The 20773-nt window shown below is 40.7% G+C and overlaps 1 protein-coding gene across 2 annotated transcripts in view; it reads left to right on the forward strand.

The window, feature by feature from the left end:
• Nucleotides 1-20442, forward strand: part of STON2 (stonin 2) — a 154286-nt gene extending 133844 nt beyond the window's left edge. For both annotated transcript variants that reach the window (XM_012758290.3, XM_012758310.3), the window contains 3 exons: nucleotides 8635-10473; nucleotides 15871-16073; nucleotides 17813-20442. In XM_012758290.3, coding sequence (XP_012613744.2) covers nucleotides 8635-10473; nucleotides 15871-16073; nucleotides 17813-17896 — 2126 coding nt within the window. In that variant the 3' untranslated portion in view covers nucleotides 17897-20442. The remainder of the gene's footprint in view (nucleotides 1-8634; nucleotides 10474-15870; nucleotides 16074-17812) is intronic.
• Nucleotides 20443-20773: the final 331 nt, after the last annotated feature.

The following is a 20773-nucleotide window of genomic DNA, read 5'->3' on the forward strand; positions in this document are numbered from 1 at the left end:
AACTTAAAGTCTGATGCTTACTTATCTAAGAAAAAAAAAAAGGAGAGAGATGAAATGTGTTTGGTCCATCCTGAAAAGCAGGGAGGGTGTTGGCAGGGCAGACTGGACCAGTTGTTTGAAAAAAGGTGCTCAGTACTGCATCACAAACCCCCTTAGTAAATAAAAACTAGAAGGGGGTGTCTTGATGGAGATCCTATTACGAAGAGGTAAATGGTCATTTGATGAATTGGCTTCTTCACTTTGGGGATATCTCTGACCAGTCAACTTTACCAGCATCAAAGAATTCTCTCTATTGGGCAATGCTGAGCACTAATAAATAGGCTCATCCTCTGGCTCTCCTTTTTAATCACAGTGTATGGGATGACTAAGTAGGTCCCAGCATATTTTATGTAAATTAAAAGCTCCCTTGATAAGGTTGAGACTACACATTTACACATTAGTGCATGACATCACCTGACCTTTTGCCCAAAGACTTATCTATAGAAATAGGTGTTAATCCTTGTTTAATTAACTTCTTTTCCCACTTGAACAATGCTCCTAAGAAGTTGTGTGTCAAGGTAACTCTTGCCAATCTCAAAAGATAATGGGAAAAATTAACCAGATTTTAACTTAATAAACAAGCTTACTAAGGAAATACCAGAGTTAATAAAAATTAAAAGCAGGACTTCTGATCTCACTGTTGGTAATTTACTTAAAATTGCTGAGCATCAGTCTTCTCAACAAAATGAAGGGAGGGTTAAGGTTTACTATTTCTAAATTTTATTTTTTAATTTTTAATTATGGATACTTAATCGTTATACATATTTACAGAGTACATGTGATGTTTTGGTGTATAATAATGTATAATGATCAAATCAGGGTAGCTGAGGTATCTACCACGAGCATTTATCATTTTTTGTGTTAGGAACATCATCCACTGAAGATCACACAGTTCATAAATTTGGAAAGGAGAGCTTTATTTCTCATAAAACGTTGCAGTTTACAGGCAGCTGTCTTGCAAGATAGGAAACAGAGTCTCTGGCAGAAGTCAAGACTAAGCACTTTGAAGCATCAAGACTGATTGAGGCCGCGGTGGCTCACGCCTGTAATCCTAGCACTCTCCTGAGGCAGGTGGATTGCTCAAGGTTAGGAGTTCGAAACCAGCCTGAGCAAGAGCGAGACCCCATCTCTACTATACATAGAAAGAAATTAATTGACCAACTAATATATATAGAAAAAATTAGCCAGGCATGGTGGCCTCAAAAAAAAAATAAAGACTGATTGAAAACAATGATGTAGTAAGTCTCTTCAAAAGGCTGATTCTGTCTAATCCTTAGGAAAATAATGTTTCACCCTCAGGAAAGAAAGCCTAATGACAGTAGTGAGGGGGGCGGTTATAATGAAGCTTGCCTGACCTCCTGTTCACTCATGGCCAGACACTCCATTTTAAGGTTTCTCAGGGGTCACCATGGACAAGAGGGAGTCTCCTTAATTGGTTGGGGGGGCTTAGGATTTTATTTTTATCTTTCACTTTCTTTCTTTTTTTTTTTTTTTTTTTTTTTGAGACAGAGTCTCGCTTTGTTGCCCAGGCTAGAGTGAGTGCCATGGCGTCAGCCTAGCTCACAGCAACCTCAATCTCCTGGGCTCGAGCAATCCTTCTGCCTCAGCCTCCCAAGTAGCTGGGACTACAGGCATGCGCCACCATGCCCGGCTAATTTTATATATATATCAGTTGGCCAATTAATTTCTTTGTATTTATAGTAGAGACGGGGTCTCGCTCTTGCTCAGGCTGGTTTTGAACTCCTGACCTTGAGCAATCCGCCCGCCTCAGCCTCCCAAGAGCTAGGATTACAGGCGTGAGCCACCGCACCCGGCTATCTTTCACTTTCTCACTTCGCTCTTTTAGTTACTCTTGAGGCCTAATTCAAGAAATCTTTCCACACTGATATCCTGAAGTGTTTCCACACTATTTTCTTCTAGTAGTTTCATAGTTTCAGTTCTTAGATTTCAGTCTGTAATCCATTTGGAGCTGATTTTTGTATAAGGTGAGAGATGGGGGTCTAGTTTCATTCTTCTGCATATGGATATCCAGTTTCCCTAGCACCATTTATTAAAGAGACTGTTCTTTCCCAAATGTAAGTTATTTGCATCTTTGTTGAAAATTAGTTGTGGGTTATTAACAGGCCTAATTTCAATTTTTTTTTTTGACTTAGGAAATAGGGCCCAAGGAAAGGGAGAGAAACAGGGGAACAGCCGGTGGGTGGAGCAGTCAGAACATACACATTTATTTATTATGTTCACCACCTTATATGGGTGAGATTTGTGGCACCCCAAAACAAATACAATAATAATATCAGAGGTCACTGATCACAGATCACCATAACAAATATAATAATAATCAAAAAGTACAAAATATTATAAGAATTACCAAAATGTGACCCCAAAACACAGAGTGAACATATGCGGTTGGAAAAATGGTACCAATAGACTTGCCTACCACAGGGTTGCCACAAATTTGTTTATAAAAAAAAAAATGCAGGGTCTGCGAAGTATAATAAATTGAAGTGCAGTAAAACAAAGTATACCTCTACATGGTCTTATATAACAGTGACTATTATTTCATGTTGAGAAAGCTGCAACAATCTTAGAATATTTGTTCTTGCCACTCCTAAAAAAGTCCAGTGAACATCACTAAATAAGTTTTTTCCATTTATCTTTGCATTAACAAATTAGTTTAACAAATGGGGGGAAAGGAGAGCAGAATCTCTATGTTCAAAATATAGACATTTAATTTTTCTCTCGATCTTTTTCTTTGGTTTTAGGGGCTTTGATTACCATTATAATCACCTCATTTAATTTTAATCTGTTGGGAACTTGAAATATATTGTGGTATATCATTAAAAGAATTCACCATTTCATTTTAGTTTGCATCAGTAAAGACGCTAGGAACCTCTTAGATACTGGAAATTTTCCCTGTGGTATAGAATGAGAACCTAATCTTTATACATGCCTTTTATTTGGCAGCAGCCCAACTCATAATAAAAGCAATTTAGAGGTAGCAAGTGGAAGAGATAGTAATTAAAATAATGCTGGATGTTTGGGTTTTATTTTAATAGGCCATTAAAATGGAATTGTGAATAATAGTTAACTTTGTATACAAGATACAAGGCAGTTAGCTTTGTATTCAAGATCATTAGTTTTTGCCTATTTCTTACAGGAGAAATTTGCCAGCCTTCCCCCTAACCCCCAGCTGCACCATTCATAACTGTCTTAGGAGAGATCTAACTGCTGCTTTCTCAACAGACTATTAACTAACTGGTTTGCTTCCTTTCTCTAAGGTAAAGTAGTAGTAACAATAATGGTATGTTTTGAACTTTTATTAGTTCTTTATTTTGTAGGCAATACAACTTTTTGTTAAAGAATACAGATTTAAAAAGTTTTAAATCATCTATTTACATGAGATATTTGCTTTCACATGAAAACATCATGAGATATTGTATTTCAAAGCTTTCTAACACATATATACTTTATATAATGAAAAGTATCATTCTAGTAGTAGTACCATGAGCAGCCTACATCCAGTGAACATTTATTATTTGCCTGTTTAATAGGATTTAATGGTTCCTTAATTTCATAGATGGGAAAATCAAGATACAGAGAAATTTAAAACTTTTCCAAAGTTGCATATCTAAAAAGCTGCAGATACGGAATTGAAACCCAGACAGTCTGAGTTCAGATTATAGGTTCTTGTTCACTCAACAACACGCCCTGGTCAACTTTCCATGTGAATAAACATACATCAAGAATTCCATTTTAAGGGTATAACAATTTGTATAAACAATCTCCCATTGAGCATTCAGGTTGTTTTCAACTTTTCTATGATATAAACATTGCTATGATAAACATCCACTATATATACATTGTTGCATATTTGTCTTGTAATTTCCTTAGAATAAACTCTTCTAAGTAAAATTCTTGGATCACTTTTTTTGAGACTTTATACAAATTTTCAAATTGTCCTCCAGAAAAAAATTAACGTACTCAGCAAAGTGTAAATTTCCTCACCTGTCACCAATAATGGTTATTATTTGTTTTAAATCTTTGTCTCTCTGATACTGGGAGAATTGTGTTTCATAGTTTTATAAGGTTAAATATAAGGCTTCCCAAATAGCTATTAGACATTTATATTTCTTCATTATTGAATTGTCTGTTTTCTTTATTGTATTTATTTGTGAGGGTGTATCAATTTTTGTTAAGGATGCATTCTCTTTATATATTAAGGACTTACTTTTTGTCACAATATAGTGTAAATGTTTTCCCTCAGGAATTTTATGTACAGATAAATTGGTTTTTTTATATGTGAAAATTCAAAGAGCGTTCTTCAATAAAAAGGAGCTCAGAAGATGTGTAATCTAAACTTTGTAAAAATAATTGAAGAAGTTTTTCAGTCAAGTGAGAAATGAAGCAAAATTAAGAGCTCACAGGTAGAGAAGTCAATTTTAATAAGGGATCATTTTTTTTTTTGAGACAGAATCTCGCTCTGTTGCCCAGGCTAGAGTGAGTGCCGTGGTGTCATCCTCGCTCACAGCAACCTCAAACTGCTGGGCTCAAGCCATCCTCCTGCCTCAGCCTCCCGAGTAGCTGGGACTATAGGCATGCGCCACCATGCCCGGCTAATTTTTTTCTATATATATTAGTTGGCCAATTAATTTCTTTCTATTTATAGTAGAAACGGGGTCTCGCTCTTGCTCAGGCTGGTTTCGAACTCGAGCCATCCTCCCGCCTCGGCCTCCCAGAGTGCTAGGATTACAGGCATGAGCCACCGCGCCCGGCCAATAAGGGATCATTTTTAAAACTAGTGTTTGGCAGACCTTGGCTTCACCTCAAGAAATGCTTTGTGTTCATGTGAACTATGGACCACTGCTGCTTTTCATCTGTAAAAGTGTCTTATGTTTTTAAGATAATTTTTCCTTTAAATTCAGATGCTGCCCTTATGGCAGGAAAATAAAAAGATAATTTTTCTTTATAAATGATTTCATAGAAAACCAAATTCTCAATTTCAGAAATTTGACCTTTGCCCCATGGCCTTCCCGAAGGATAGATTTTTAAAACAATTGTAATTGGCCGGGCGCTGTGGCTCACGCCTATAATCCTAGCTCTTAGGAGGCCGAGGCGGGCGGATTGCTCAAGGTGAGGAGTTCAAAACCAGCCTGAGCAAGAGCGAGACCCCGTCTCTACTATAAATAGAAAGAAACTAATTGGCCAACTAATATATATATAGAAAAAATTAGCCGGGCATGGTGGCGCATGCCTGTAGTCCCAGCTACTCGGGAGGCTGAGGCAGAAGGATCACTCAAGCCCAGGAGTTTGAGGTTGCTGTGAGCTAGGCTGACGCCACGGCACGCACTCTAGCCTGGGCAACAAAGTGAGACTCTGTCTCAAAAAAAAAAAAAAAAAAACAATTGTAATTAATGGGACATGAAACTGCCAGAGGAAAGAGAATTTTGTAACAAAGTCTTGATATTTTTTAATGGTTGTCAAAAAGAAAATAGAATCTCTAGAAATTAATTAAAAAATTTTCTCTCCAAATTTAAAGATACTTCACTTAAACTGTATTATGCTTCAGAATTGTTTAGGACTTGGTATGATTTTAAATTACTTGATTTGAAAAGGAATTTTTTGTGAGAAAATGATTTTCAGTAGAGACAAAGGCATTCCCCCACCCCCTTCTTTTTTGGCTTAGGAGAAAAAGATGAGAAGTGCTATTTTGGGGACAAAATTCCCAAGAGAAGGGAATCCTTTGGCAGCATATACAAACAGCTTTGGCAGAAAGCCACCCTCCAAAGGAAAGCTTGTTTTAAACTAGGGAGTGGCAATGATCTCCAAGGCAAAGAGTATAACCCTGATGCAAGGGGTGGACCAATAGCGATTGTTTTCAGGGAAACACCGCTTTACAAAAGCTCTATAGAGCTGCCTCATTAGAAATGGATGCGTTTTGGCCAATGCAGTGGCTCATGCCTGTAATCCTAGCACTCTGGGAGGCCAGGGCTGGCACATTGTTTGAGCTCAGGAGTTCGAGACCAGCCTGAGCAAGAGCGAGACCTTGTCTCTACTAAAGATAAAAAGAAATTACTTGGACAGCTAAAAATATGTAGAAAAACTTAACTGGCCATGGAAGGCTGAGGCAGGAGAATCGCTTGAGCCCAGGAGTTTGAGGTTGCTGTGAGCTAGGCTGATGCCATGGCACTCACTCTAGCCAGGGCAACAGAGTGAGACTCTGTCTCAAAAAAAAAAGACAAAGAAATTGATGAGTTTTGAGACATACCCCTTTCCCAGTTCTCTCTGGGGGATAAATTACTTTTCTAAGGAAGTGGTTATATTTTACTCAGGGCCACCACGTTCCCTTTAGACTTCCAAAAATAATAGTAATAATAATTTTAAAAGGGCTAGGCGTGCTGGCTCATACCTATAATCCTGGCACTTTGAGAGGCTGAGGCTGGAGGATCCCTTGAGTCCAGGAATTTGAAACCAGCCTGGGCAACAGTGAAACGCAGTCTCTACAAAAAATAAAAAATTAGCCAGGGAGTGGTGGCAAGCACCTATAGTCCCTCTCTACTCTGGAGGCTGAGATAGGTGGATCGCTGGAGCACAGGAGTGGGAGGTTGTAGTGAGCTATGATGCCACTGCACTCCAGACTGGGCAACAGAGCGAGACTCTGTCTTAAAAAAAGAATAAAAAAAAAAAAAAGAAAATGATAAATAAAATATAAATACTACAAACCTAGTTTGTTTCCTGACCTTTTCTATTTTCTGTTTCCTTCCAGAAGATAAATCACATGCCTACAAAAATGGATTCATGGTTAATTTGAGGGAGATTCTCATCTTTAATTTTAAAATGCTTTGAAATCTTTTTGTGATGCTGTATATATGGAAAATACCCTTTGCTCCTTATATTTCTGGGGTGGGTATGGATATGTGTATATGCACACTTATGCATTTAGTGTACATTTTCAAACTGACATCTTCAGTTGAGGGAAGTGCTATCTACTTGAATAAATTACTTGGAAAGAAGGCTGACAAGCCAGCCAGCCCATTCATGTGTGATTACATGTGCAATTATGTGTGACATTGCTGATTTGGTATGGTTGGATGTAATGTACATAAGGTTTAGTGAGGTGGGCAGAAAACTCAGTCATTTGAATGTCTCTTTCCCTTTGATTTTGAATGACTGGCAGTGGAACCAGTGGGATGGTAGCAGAGATCCCATACACCTTCCTCCAGAGACTAGAGAATGGAAGAGCTACTCCAAAGAAGAGTTTCTTGTTTCACTCATTCAATCAGCAAACCTCTACTGAGTACCTATGCTATGCCACACATTTGTTGTCTGTGCTATCTCCTTGCCAAAGACCTCATTTTCCCCTCCCTTCCCATAGTCCCAGCAGACACCCAGGGTCCTTATGCTACTGAAAAGGGTTGGATCTTTCCTCATCAAAATTCAAGTCCTATATTTCCTTCCTTGATGACTCTGCTAGAGTGGAGTTTTATGTTTAATAACCTTTTTATCATAAAATAAACTTCAAGATGGAGAAATATTTTAGAGGAAAAAAAAATGATATGATGAGCATATTCACACGACACTGCATACTTGTAAACATTCTAATGCCTGGGTATTATTCAACTGTGTGCTTCCATTTCCTAATACCTAAGTGTTGGATATTTAAAATCTTTCGTTTTATTTTCCGCATATTATAAATAATGCTAAAATGGACATATCTGCTTTTCAAACTTGGTTCACAATTTTATTTCCTTTGGGTAGGATTACTAAGTCATTGTTTATGAAACATTTTAAGACCCGTAATGTAAATTGCCAAATCTCTTTTCACAGCATTAGTTGCAACTTACAGTCTCATTAAGGGCACATTTATTTAGTGTGCCTATCCTGGCACCCTTACCCTGATTGAGTGCTAAAATCTTCATTGATTTTTTCATTTAACTTTCATTTTTTATTACTGATGAGATTGGATATTTTTCACATGCTTATTAGACATTTTTAGTTTCATGAGTTATCTGTTTATGTCCTTTGCTCATATTTCTGTGGGAGCTTTTGGGTTTTTCTTATTGACTTATATGAACTTATTACATAGTAAGGGTGTTGGCCTGTTGCCTTTAATGTTTATTGATCATATTTGGGCTAAAATACCTCCAAGATGTTATTCGCAATCAAGATAATTATTTTGGTGAGATCAGTTTATATCATTTTATGTAGAAGGCAGTTTTTAATGTTTAAAAATTAAGAGTATATACCTGAGAGCCAAGTACAGAAAACATCTATTCCATAAACTTCTATGAAATAAGGGGAGAGCATGCAGAGTTAAATTGCAAGGGACCTTGGTACTGCCAGTCAGTGCTTCTGTATTGATAACAGCCATCGTATTTTTACTGTACTTCACGCCTAATGAGTTACCTCTGCTGTGCTCTTTACAAAAATATGAGATCTGTGCCCAGACTAAGCACTTGAAACAGGCAATGAGCTGCTTTGGAATTTACTGGAGTCCACAAAGAAGTCTAGTAATCCTTCATTCCCATATTTCAGTTTCCTTTACATTTCTAGCACCCCTGAAGGGCAGCCCCTCATATGTTCTCCTTTTCCTTTTAGACAACTCTTCTTCGCTCCAGGAAGATGAAGAGGTAGAGATGGAGGCCATCGGCTGGCAGGCCAGCAGTCCAGCCATGAATGGGCACCCTGCCCCTCCAGTGACCTCTGCTCGTTTCCCCAGCTGGGTCACCTTTGATGACAATGAAGTCAGCTGCCCTTTGCCACCAATCACCTCCCCTCTGAAGCCGAATACACCACCTAATGCATCTGTGATCCCGGATGTACCATATAACTCAACAGGGTCATTTAAGAAGAGGGACCGTCCCAAGAGCACTTTGATGAACATCTCCAAAGTTCAGAAGCTGGACATTTCCTCCTTACACCGTCCGCCTTCCGTAACGGAGGCTCCACCCTGGAGGGCAACCAACCCTTTCCTGAATGAGACTCTGCAGGATGTGCAGCCCTCCCCTATCAATCCTTTCAGTGCTTTCTTTGAGGAGCAGGAGAGGCGCTCCCAAAACAGTGCCATTTCTAGTGCCACAGGAAAAAGCCAAAGAGATTCCCTCATTGTCGTCTACCAGGATGCCATCAGTTTTGATGACTCAAGCAAAAGCCAGTCACACTCTGATGCTGTTGAAAAACTCAAACAACTCCAAATTGATGATCCTGATCACTTTGGCAGTGCTACGCTACCTGATGACGACCCGGTAGCCTGGGTTGAACTAGATGCTCACCCACCTCGGTCAGCACCATCCCAGCCCAGGGATGGGTGGCCAATGATGCTGAGGATCCCTGAGAAGAAAAACATCATGTCCTCCAGGCACTGGGGACCAATCTTCATCAAACTCACAGACAGTGGCTACCTGCAGCTGTATTATGAGCAGGGCCTAGAAAAACCATTCCGCGAGTTCAAGCTGGAGATCTGCCACGAGATTTCAGAACCCCGGCTTCAGAACTACGATGAGAATGGCAGGATCCACAGCTTGCGGATAGACCGTGTCACCTACAAGGAGAAGAAGAAATACCAGCCCAAACCTGCTGTGGCCCACACAGCAGAGAGGGAACAAGTGATCAAGCTGGGCACCACCAATTATGACGACTTCCTGAGCTTCATCCACGCAGTTCAGGACCACCTCATGGCTCTCCCGGTGTCGTCCATGGACTTGAGTACGGTTGGCCTGAACTACCTTGAAGAGGAGATTACCGTGGATGTCAGAGATGAATTCTCTGGTGTTGTGAGAAAAGGAGACAACCAGATCCTCCGGCACCACGTCTTGACGCGGATCCACATTCTGAGTTTCCTTTCGGGGCTCGCAGAGTGCCGCCTGGGCCTCAATGACGTCCTCGTCAAAGGGAACGAAGTAGTGTCACGGCAGGACATCATGCCCACCACCACCACGAAGTGGATCAAGCTGCACGAGTGCCGCTTTCACGGGTGTGTGGATGAGGATGTGTTCGACAGCTCCCGGGTTATTCTGTTCAACCCTCTGGACGCCTGCCGCTTTGAGCTAATGCGGTTCAGGACGGTGTTTGCTGAGAAGACCTTGCCTTTCACGCTCAGGACGGCAGCCAGTATCAATGGCGCGGAGGTGGAGGTGCAGAGCTGGCTGAGGATGTCCACTGGCTTCTCCTCTAATCGCGACCCCCTCGCTCAGGTCCCCTGTGAGAATGTGATGGTCCGTTACCCTGTCCCCAGTGAGTGGGTGAAAAACTTCCGCAGGGAAAGTGTCCTGGGGGAAAAGTCTTTAAAAGCCAAAGTGAACCGGGGGGCGAGTTTTGGCTCCACTGGTGTCTCTGGCTCTGAGCCTGTCATGAGGGTCACCCTGGGAACCGCCAAGTACGAGCATGCCTTCAACTCCATTGTGTGGAGGATAAACCGGTTGCCTGATAAAAACTCAGGTGGGTAGTGGTTTCTCTTCCGAGAAAACAACCGAGTGGATACAAAACAGCTGGGATGGCAGCTGGAGCAAGAGCGAGACCTCGTCTCTACTAAAACTAGAAAAAATTAGCTGGGCGCAGTGGCATGAGCCTCTCGTCCCAGCTACCTGGGAGGCCGAGGCAGGAGGATTGCTTGAGCCCAGGAGTTTGAGGTTGCTGTGAGCTAGGCTGACCCCACCGCACTCTAGCCCGGAAAACAGAGCTAGACTGTGTCTCAAAAAATAAAAAAGAAAAAGAAAAAAACAGCTGGGATCAAGGTGCCAAATCCTAGGTGAAGTGCTTATTTTTCTTGTGTGATAAGCATGGTGACAGAGGGGGAGTGGGACCAGGATAGTAAAAACAGTTAAGCAAAGTAAGTAATGAGCATAGTGGTTCAATTCATTCTGTCTTTTCATCCTCATTAGCACACGCCTTCCAAAAACTATGTATTATTATTTCTCAGCTGAGCTGCTAGACAGTTCTCCAGGGTAGATTTTGAACTTTTTTTTTTTTTCTTTTGAGACAGAGTTTCACTTTGTCCCCCAGGCTTGAGTGCAGTGGAACAATCATAGCTCACTGCAGCCTTGAACTCCTGGGTTCAAGCGATCCTTCCATCTCAGCCTCCCAAGTAGCCAGGACTACAGGTGTGTGCCACCATGCCCGGCTAATTTATTTTTTAATTTTCTTGTAGAGATGGGGATCTCACTATGTTGCCCAAGCTGGTCTTGAACTTCTGGGCTCTAGCAATCTTCCTGCCAGCCTTCCAAAGTGCTGGGATTACAGGCGTGAGCCACCACTCCTGGCCAGGTTCTGAATTTTTATTCTTTTGGGAGTCATTAAAGTATTAGCTGTGGTGCTGGAAGTGATCCATTTCTAGATTCTGGAAGGCTTCTTGGTCCTGAAGAGGCATCTTTGTCACTCTCCCTTGATGTAGGAAAAATGGCCAGTTTATGGTCAATCATATGTACAGTATATGGAGCAGTTAATTTAATGACTGTAGCTTCTATGTGCCAGGGCTGTCAGCTCAAACATCTCAAGCTCAGAGATAGGGGAAGGGAAAGACAAATGGCCTCCAATCAGACTGAAGATCCAGCCAAGACATGGAAGTCTAAAAGTGCCAAAAAATTCCATGAGACAAAAAGTAGAGGAAGGAATGTTGGATTTAAACCAAAGAAAAAGAGAAGCTTACCTGCCCTAGCTTAGCTGCTCACAGCTATCAGGGATGGTTTTGTGCTTGAATGAGCCCAGAAGGCAATTACTTTCCCCCTAGGTCCAGTGGGATTTTGTGAAATGACAAAACTAGGGAGCTGTCAAACCAGCACTAATACCCTTATTTCTCAGACTAAGTGTGGGTGACCCCAGTGGCAGGCAACAAAACAAGTCCATGTTCCCGTGAGCCTTTAAATCCTTTCTCTTCTTGTTTATAATAAATTCTGCCCTTCTGTTAACAAAAGTGGATATGCTAGCTGAGCAGAAAGAGTAAGGCTTGGGAAAACTCTTGAGTGAAATGTCTGTCTCTTATGCAGCTATCCTTTTTTCCATTCCGACCATTAAATTCTAACAGTGTGTTCCGAGTCTTCCTCCCCAGCTCTTGAGTGTGGAGTGGTGGTGTTATCATATCCTGAAGATAATATGATGTGATGGCCAGAGGCAACACGATCTGGCCGGCTCCCCGGGCGGTGCAGGGAGTGGACACACACAGCAGGGCGTTGTGTGTCAGACGCTGGGTGTAGCAGTGCAAACTGAAGAGACAATCGGACCTCTGTGTTAGAGGCTGCCTTTGCTACCCCCTATTTCTAAACTGACAGAATTTTTAAAACAAAGTCTTCCTCTCTGTGCTTGCTTGTTCATTTCCCCTGAAGTCAGCGCTGTATTCCCCTGGCGATAGCACCGTGATTTCTACCTCAGCCAGGGGGCTCATCTAACTTGGAAGAGGAAAGGAGACACCCTGGGTTCTCCTTGGGCACACAGGCCGTTGGAAAGAGAGAACCGTGGAATTTGGGGATTTTCAAGCTGGAAGGGGCCTTGGAGATAACTTAGTCAAACCTGTTCAATCTACAGATGAGAAAATTAAAGCCAGGGAGGTGACAGAACTCATCGGAAGTTCCACAGCCACATCCAGGGGCCATTTCTCAATACCGCAGATACCTCTTAGTAGGAGAAACTAAATAGACACAAACTTGAAATAATTTCTAATGTGAGAGTAGAGATTTATAGTTTATGTGGTATGTACAAATATATCTCACTTGTTTCAAAGTGATTGCTCTCAAATATTTAAAAGTACTATATGAGAGATTTTTTATTAAAAGCAGCAAAGACTGAGTGACTACCTTAAGCAAAAACAAAAAACAAAACCCAAAAAACAATAAAACCACAGACTGTTGGTTGGATGGATATGGGTTATGGATATGGGTCAGCTGAAAGAACTGAATGACAGGTTGAACAAGGAGATTTCAGAAAGGATCGCACCAGAATAGCTCTGGTAATGGAAACTCATGGATGTCTCCTCAGCATGCAGTTGTGGGGATGTATCGCCACAAATTATTTTCTTTCCTTGTGCCACTTGGCTCAAGAATCAAGAGGAGGGTAGTGCGTTTTGACTGACAGGACCACCAAGACAACATGCAGCACTGGGGAAGATTATTTCCCAAAAGGAGAGAAAGGAGGTTCTTTCTGGTTCTTCTGCTACCAGAAGAAACGGGGGACACAGGACAGGCCTTCAGCGAACACTTTTTCCTTAATGCTTCCCAGTGGAGAGTGTTCAGTAGGCTCAAGGCCAAATAAATGTAGTTTATGTACTGTATTACATATATATTTCCAGGTTACTGGAACCTCGTTTGTGGAAGATTTCCGAAATGCAGGACAGCATAAGGATATTTCTTACCTAAACATCCAACTTCTGTTACTGCTTTTGCTGTCATGCTTATATATTTTTAATAATGAAACCCCCCAAAGAGGCTTCTTATACTTTTTCTGGCCAATTACATGTTTCCATACCAGTTGAGGAAATTGTTAGCACCTTTTTGTCGTGCTGATTATTCACCAGGAAATAAAACATTTTGTCCTGTATAGGTAGTTTTCTTTGCTGGAGTTTCAGTTCTCATTAGACCAGGAGAAGAGAAAACACTCCCAATATGATTACCTTTTTATGGAAGGTAAAAATCTGAATATTAATGTTGTATTTTCTCAACTGCATCAAGGAAGATGATGTAACGGGTAGGCTTATTTAGTTCATTACCATGAATTACATTATACCAGCTTTCAAAATTGCACTTCCTTGTCTACCACCCCTACATATCTGACAGTTGATGCTAGGAAAGAATGTTGCTCTCAGAGTTTGCTGTGAATACACTTCGGTGGTGTGAGAGGAGGGAATCAGTTTTGTAGAAAAATGATTTTTCAATGTTCTAACAATGTGTAAATAAAGGTAATTAGATAAAAAGAGTTGCTCAAGTTGCTCTTGAATTAAGAGATGCACCTATATACTGTGAAGTGATCTAATTCCATAGCAATATATTGAGAAGAATTTAGGACATATTAATAGTTTGAAGTCAGAGTCATATCTGAGTTTTATTTTCCAGCTCTGCCACTAAAGGGCTGTGCGGCCTGAGGCAATTGACTTAATCCTCTCAGAGAAATTTTTCTCATCTATAAAATCGGGGTATTAAGACCTAGCTCATTCAGAAGGTAATGAAATAATGCTTTTAAGTGCTTAAAAGCATTAAGCACAGTATCTGGCCTGTAATAAATGTCCAATAAATAACAGCCATGTAATTATATCTGTGGTACACAATTAAAAGAGTGAACGGATTCATTTTCAAATAATGTAGTTTTTACCATTATGTATATCTTATTTAATTTTTTTTCCTAAAAACGTGCAAATTTTTCAGTTATTACTCTTTAGAAATAACCTTTGAAATATGTTACATTTGTGAAACAGAGAGCAAAACAAATACTTCACTCTGGTAATGTTTTCCTTAGAGAGCGGGTGTGTTAAGTCCTCACTCTCTGAGGATGAAAAGTCCTGCCCAGACCAATAAAGAACATTGAAATTGCTTCTTTGGGGAAACTGGGATAACTAAGGGGCTGTTTCAGTTACATAATTAAGGCAAAGTCATTTTGTGCTGTTTATTCATAGCCAGTTGCTATCTGGGGGCTCTTGCAACTTACTCCCTCTCTACCCCTGTCATCCTGCAAATGTGGTCTTGAGGTTTGGGGACCATGAGGTTATGACTCAGGCAAAGTGGTTAAGAACACTCTGGAGTCAGACTACTGGCTTCAGTTCTTAGCTCTGCCACTTTCTAGTTGTGACCTGAGGCAGCTCACTTGACCTCCCCCTAAGCCTTAGTTTCCTCATCTATAAAATGAGGATATTATTATGACCTCGAGGGATTGTAATGAAGATTCAGCGAGAGAATCTGTGTAAAAGATTTAGCATAGTACCAACCATCAGGCTTCGGGTGCTTAACACACGTTTCCTGTTACATCAGATGAATGACAATGATGTTTCAGTGGTGACCATAGAATTAAGCTCCAACTCTTTTTTCCTCAAAAATCTAATAATTCTCAAGTGAAAATCAAACCCTATGTTTGCCATCCAAGTACAACAGAATTACCCACAGATTTATGAAATTAAAGAGCAGCAGGGTCTGGCACCATCCAGCCTACCTTTTCCTACCTCTCCCCACAGTGCCAGGCCCCCCACTTTATAGGTGAGGAATGGAGGCCTGGAGAGAAAAAGGACTTGGACTTGGGGCTGGAGCTCTGCTGCCTAGTAGGAGAGCTGGAAGTGAAACCCAGGTGTTCTGCTAGTTGGACGTCTGTCAATTGTTCATATGTTTGCCTAACACATGTGTGCTGTTTATAAGGTCTTTGGCATTTGCATGTATTATTAACCCACAAACGATGCCAAAAGCCTTTTGAAAATATGAAGTGCTATTAAGAAAATTCAGTTCATCTTTCAAAGGAAAGCACTTTTGCTTCAGGTGGCTGCCATTGATGTTTTATTAGGTGCTAAGTGCCGATCCCTCTTTTCCCATTCTTCCCCTTTGCAGCCCCTGTTTCTTAGCACTTGTGCTGTGTTCACCTATCACTCTGGCCTGAGCAGGTGGCTCAGGCCTTGGGTTTTCTTGCTAGGATACCAGGCTGCTATAGTCACGTGATGTTATACCAAAGGGTCTGAGGCACACACAGTGTGATTTCTGCCAAGGCAGATCCTCTTGCCCAGCACTGGATCCTCTGCAGGACCGCAGGTGCCCAGCCCGCAGGTGCCCAGCCCGCAGGCCTCCTTTGTCATTGAGGCAGCTTCTCCGGCTGCTGCTTCCACTGTCTCACTGCTGCCAAAGACTCTGATCTCTGAATTGTCTTTTATTCTCATAGCTTCCGGTCACCCCCACTGTTTCTTTTGCCACCTTGAACTTGGCTCTGACCGGGAAGTGCCTTCCAGATTTGCCAATCATGTGAATGTCGAGTTCAGCATGCCCACAACTTCTGCCTCCAAAGCCACTGTACGATCCATCTCCGTGGAAGACAAGACTGACGTCAGAAAATGGGTCAATTACTCCGCACACTACAGCTACCAGGTAGCCTCGAGAGGTGTCTGGCTGATGCTTTCAAGTTCATTTGCTCACCCCTCTTATTCCTTTCAGCAGTGCTTACCGTGGTTGCAGGTATTCTCTTCCCACCTTGGAGGAAGTTCACCACACTTGGGTGTGGATGAGCCTGCTCTGATTTGAATGAACAGTTTCTCTCGTGGCTAAGAGAAGGGTTGAAAAAAATAAGTAAAGAGGAGAATATAAATGTCTTTCTGTCATCAGGAACAATAACAACAAAAGGAGAATGGGATAAAAGGGTTATTATTAGTCATTTATAATAAAGTTTATATAGCAGAGTAGTGAACTTGGAAGTAGAGGGGAGCATTAGGAAAGTCTTAACCCAAAGCATATATTTCAGCTACAGGAGCTGATGAAGTGGATCTAAACAAAGTTAGGTCACTGTGACCTGGGCACTGGGCTGTTATAGGACAAGACTTAAAAGCCAAGAAAATTTTTATAACAGGATCAGGGCCATGGAAGGAATAATCAGAGTTGGAGCTTTCTGACATAGATAGAAAACAATAATATCCTGAAGGGTTAGAAATTCAATAGAAGATTAAATGCCAAAGATTTGAAAAGTAGGTTTATCGAAAAGAGATTTTGCAGAGTGTTTTAATAATTTTCTATTTGTAATGTCCTTAGATTTATATGGTGATTTATTGTTCCTCTAAATCAGGGATCCTCAAACTTTTTAAACAGGGGCCAGTTTACTGTCCCTCAGACCATTAGAGAGTGCACACTGTGGGCCCCAGCCGAGTCAACTGCTAACCATGACAGACAATGGCGGCAAAAACACCCGGAGGGCTGGATAAATGTGCTAGGTGGCCCACAGGCCAGACCGTAGTTTGAGGACACTTGCTCTAAATGTTTCCTTAGTTGTGTGAGCTAAAACACATAATTACCAAAAAGAACAAGTACTCCATCTTGTGGCCAGGACAAAATATAGGACTTCCCTTAACCCTGTTTTGTATTGAATCATTGCCTTCTGAGTCCAGCATCCTAAGTATCCCAAGTGTTGCTGAGAGGTGCAACCTCAATCATGAAATTCCTGAGCTCAGAGGATTCCCTACCTGATTTATCAAAGATCAGATGAGATGTGTTGCCTTGAAGGCAAGATTAATTGATTACACCCTTGTAATGACAGCTACAGTATTTTGCAGAAGATATGGTAGAACTGTAAACACTCCAGTAATGTTTGGAGGGTTTTTTTTTTTAAAAGAGATATAAAGTACTGGGGTGTAAACAGTCAATTACAAAGGAATTCATTCATTTGATAAATCAATTGCCTACTGTATTCCTACATTATTGTATAAAATATTGAACAAGATCCTGTTCCTGTCCTGTGGAGCCTATGGTATAGTGGAGCTGGACAAGTGTACAAAGCATAGTTGAAATATTCACAGGGAGAAGCACTTGAGTCTACTTAATGAGTTGAAAATTGCTTCAAAGAAGGGTTGACCTTTGAGCAAATGTGCAAGCCAAAGAATAAAAATTTTCCAGGTGAACCATAAGGGAGAGGGAATTCCAGACCAAGCAAAGAGCATGAGCAAAGAGAGAGTCATGATATACTTAGGGTCAGTAGCTCCAATGTGGCTAAAGCCCAAAACATTAGCAAAATTACAGGGAATCTCAAAGAACCTACAGAGGTACTCTCTTTTGGTTTATTTATTTGTTTGCATGCTTTTCTCCTCTTTTTGATATTTATCTCCAACTTCTATTCTTGGCAGGTGGAAATTGAGCAAAAAAAAAGTTTGAAGCCGGACTTTGAAGGAGATGAAATGGAAAATCCCAAGGAGTGTGGGGTACAGTGACAAAACCCTGCAGTAAGGAACCCTGACCCAGGAGTCATGATAGGGTATCTTCTTGAGTAGCTGAAGTTTAAGTCAATACCTGCTGTGGCCACTCCATGTTGGGAACAGTGTATCAGACCTTCTGTTTGCAGTTACCTGCATTTTAACAGGAAACCCTGAAATGGTTGTTTTGGAAAGGCTCTTTGAGTCTGATCACACCTGAAGCAGGGGTTCACCTTACTTCTGGAGCTTATAGTATAATTAAGCCTCCTTGTCTCATCTCCGCTTATCTCAAGCACTGGTATGTGGCTTGTTGTGACAGAGTCAGGAAGAGAACCTCCCGCATCAGTGTTGACATGATTTCCTTGTGATATTCTTCTGTCACTCACATGAGTTTCTAGAAAAGGCAGTCCTGAGAACTTAAGAATCCATCTCTTTCACTCCCTCTAGAAAATGTTCAGAAAAGGTGCGAAACAAATTTCCTGTTTGGATCTACTAGACCAGTGTAGGTGTCTGCATTCTTTAAATGTTAACACTATGCAACAGAAGTTTTCGAGATGTTTTCCTCCTGCTTCTAGATTGTTTAGATCGGAACACTTTTTCTCTAAGGTTTCATCTCTCTAAGGTTTCAGTCCCAGGATTTGCTATCCTGAGTCATAATAGACAATGGAAAAAGACACAATAGGATACTTTTTTATTCTGTGAATGACCCACATTCTGCAAAAGGGCTACTGTTAGGGGAAGGCAAAATTAAGCTTATTTTTCTTCATTCTGGGGAAAAAATACATTAAATGTAAGATTATATTCAGTTCAGAAGATAGCTTCAATCTCAGTGAATTCCCAAATTCATACTGAAAAATCCAGGCCACTTCTGATTCCTGAAACATATGAATATATATATTATACCTCAGGCATTTGTAAGGGGCATTTGGGAGTTCTTTTTATACCTCATAGCCAATAGACAGTTCAGTTACATATCTCTTCAACCCAGGAAATTTAAGCTGAAATGATAATTTTAAAAGCTATTTTAAAATTAAGCTTGAATGAGCTTTCCCCCAAAATTCAGAGTTTAATAATTGCAGTATCATAATAGATCAAAAAGGTCTCCAGGGTAGAGCTGGGGAAAAGACATATTTTTCTAATGTTGAGAACATTAAATACTAATTTCAAGGGTCAGAACACTCCTTTTCCTCCTTCTGTTCCTGGGACAATCTTCCTTTCCTTCATCTGTTTCTGCTCTCTTCTGCCTCTTATTTGTACCTTGGTGTTTTCTCCCTTGAAGAATAGAGTGAGGGGACAGAAAGCATACATTTCACATTTGTAGATGATGCAGAAATAGCAGTATCTCCAGTTTAGGGCTGATAGATTCAAGATTAATTTATTAAATGAACAATCATTGAATTCTAACTATGTACTGATGTTAGCATATAGAAATCATTACTATATTTTGAAGTATCTGAACATAAGACTAAAACTAAAAGGATGAGATTGAATAGGCATTAACGAGAAACCCTATGTCCTGGGATTTTAAAAGGCAATCCTTCTAAGTACAGAGTGAAATGTGTGTTTGTGGATATGTGTGTTTATGTGTGTGTGTTGATGGGAAGGGTGTTGGAAAGACCTGGTTTCACAGCAGTTTATGTAGAAATGTTTTCTAGGGAAATGGGAGTTCAATTTTAAGTCAGCAGTATATTGTGGCTATTCACAAAGCTGATGCATTCAACCTGTGTTAAAAGTTCAGGGAGCCCCGCATGCCATAAGGGTCAGTCCATATCTAGATGGAGGCTTGGATTCAATTATAGGTACCATATTTTAAGATCAATTTAATCAATCAGTAAATTGATTGTGTCCACAGGTAGGTGACCAGGATTGTGAAAGGTCTGATTATATAGGGAATAGGATGGTAGCTCCCCTGAAGAACAGAAGGTACAGTGGGGAATGAGATGCAGACAAGGAGGGAATAATATAATAGCTGCCTCGAAATTTCTGTTGAGCTATGAAACAGAAGAGGAATTAGACTTTGTAGCTTCAATGGGCAAAAAATGAACAAAGGAACTTTACAGATGACAGATGATTGCTTCAATATAAGAAAGAATTTTCTAATAAGACTTGTTCTAAAGAGGAATGGACTCAAGCTGTAAAATTTCCTGTTGCTGCAAATGTTCAAGTTTAAAATAACCACTGATCCCAGGTGCTATGAAAGGGACTCTTACATTGGATTTTGTCTAGATCACTACCAAGATCCCTTCTAAATATAGGTTTAAGGTCAATAAGAATCTCTAATTCCAATTTTCTTTCCCTTCAGACACGGTTTTTCATACTCTTTGAAATACAGTGGAGTCCCTTCAAGGTCTTTGTCAAGGGATTCAAAGGCATATTTTCCCCAGTATTGTACTAAAGGCATCTGAGATTCCTCATAGAACATTTGGATGGGTCAGAGAGTTGTTAAGGTGAATGAAGGTCATCCCAGCACCTTCCTGACTTCCTCAAGCCCAGCACCCTGTCAGGATCTCTGCCTCATCTGTTAATATCAACTGTTTATTGCTTGTTGGATTTATTCCCCCCACCCCTTGGTTAATTCTCATTGACTTCATGCTTTCACCTGGACTTTTTTTTTTTTTAATGGTTTGTAGAGATGAGGTCTCTCTATGTTGCTCCAGCTGGTCTTAAACTCCTGGCCTCAAGCAATCCTCCCACCTTGGCCACTCAAAGTGCTGGGATTACAGGCATGAGCCACTGCACCTGGCTGGGATTCTTTTTAAACCCAAGAGTTGGGAGAATCCCTCCTATGCTATCTACATTTAGCACACAAATTATTATTAATTTTTGAAAATCTACCACCTTGATTTCATCAAATTTGTTTTCCTTCTACTGTTTTTAGAAAACTGATTATATGTA

This window comes from Microcebus murinus, chromosome 6, assembly GCF_040939455.1.
Source record: "Microcebus murinus isolate Inina chromosome 6, M.murinus_Inina_mat1.0, whole genome shotgun sequence".
Lineage (NCBI taxonomy): Eukaryota > Metazoa > Chordata > Mammalia > Primates > Cheirogaleidae > Microcebus > Microcebus murinus.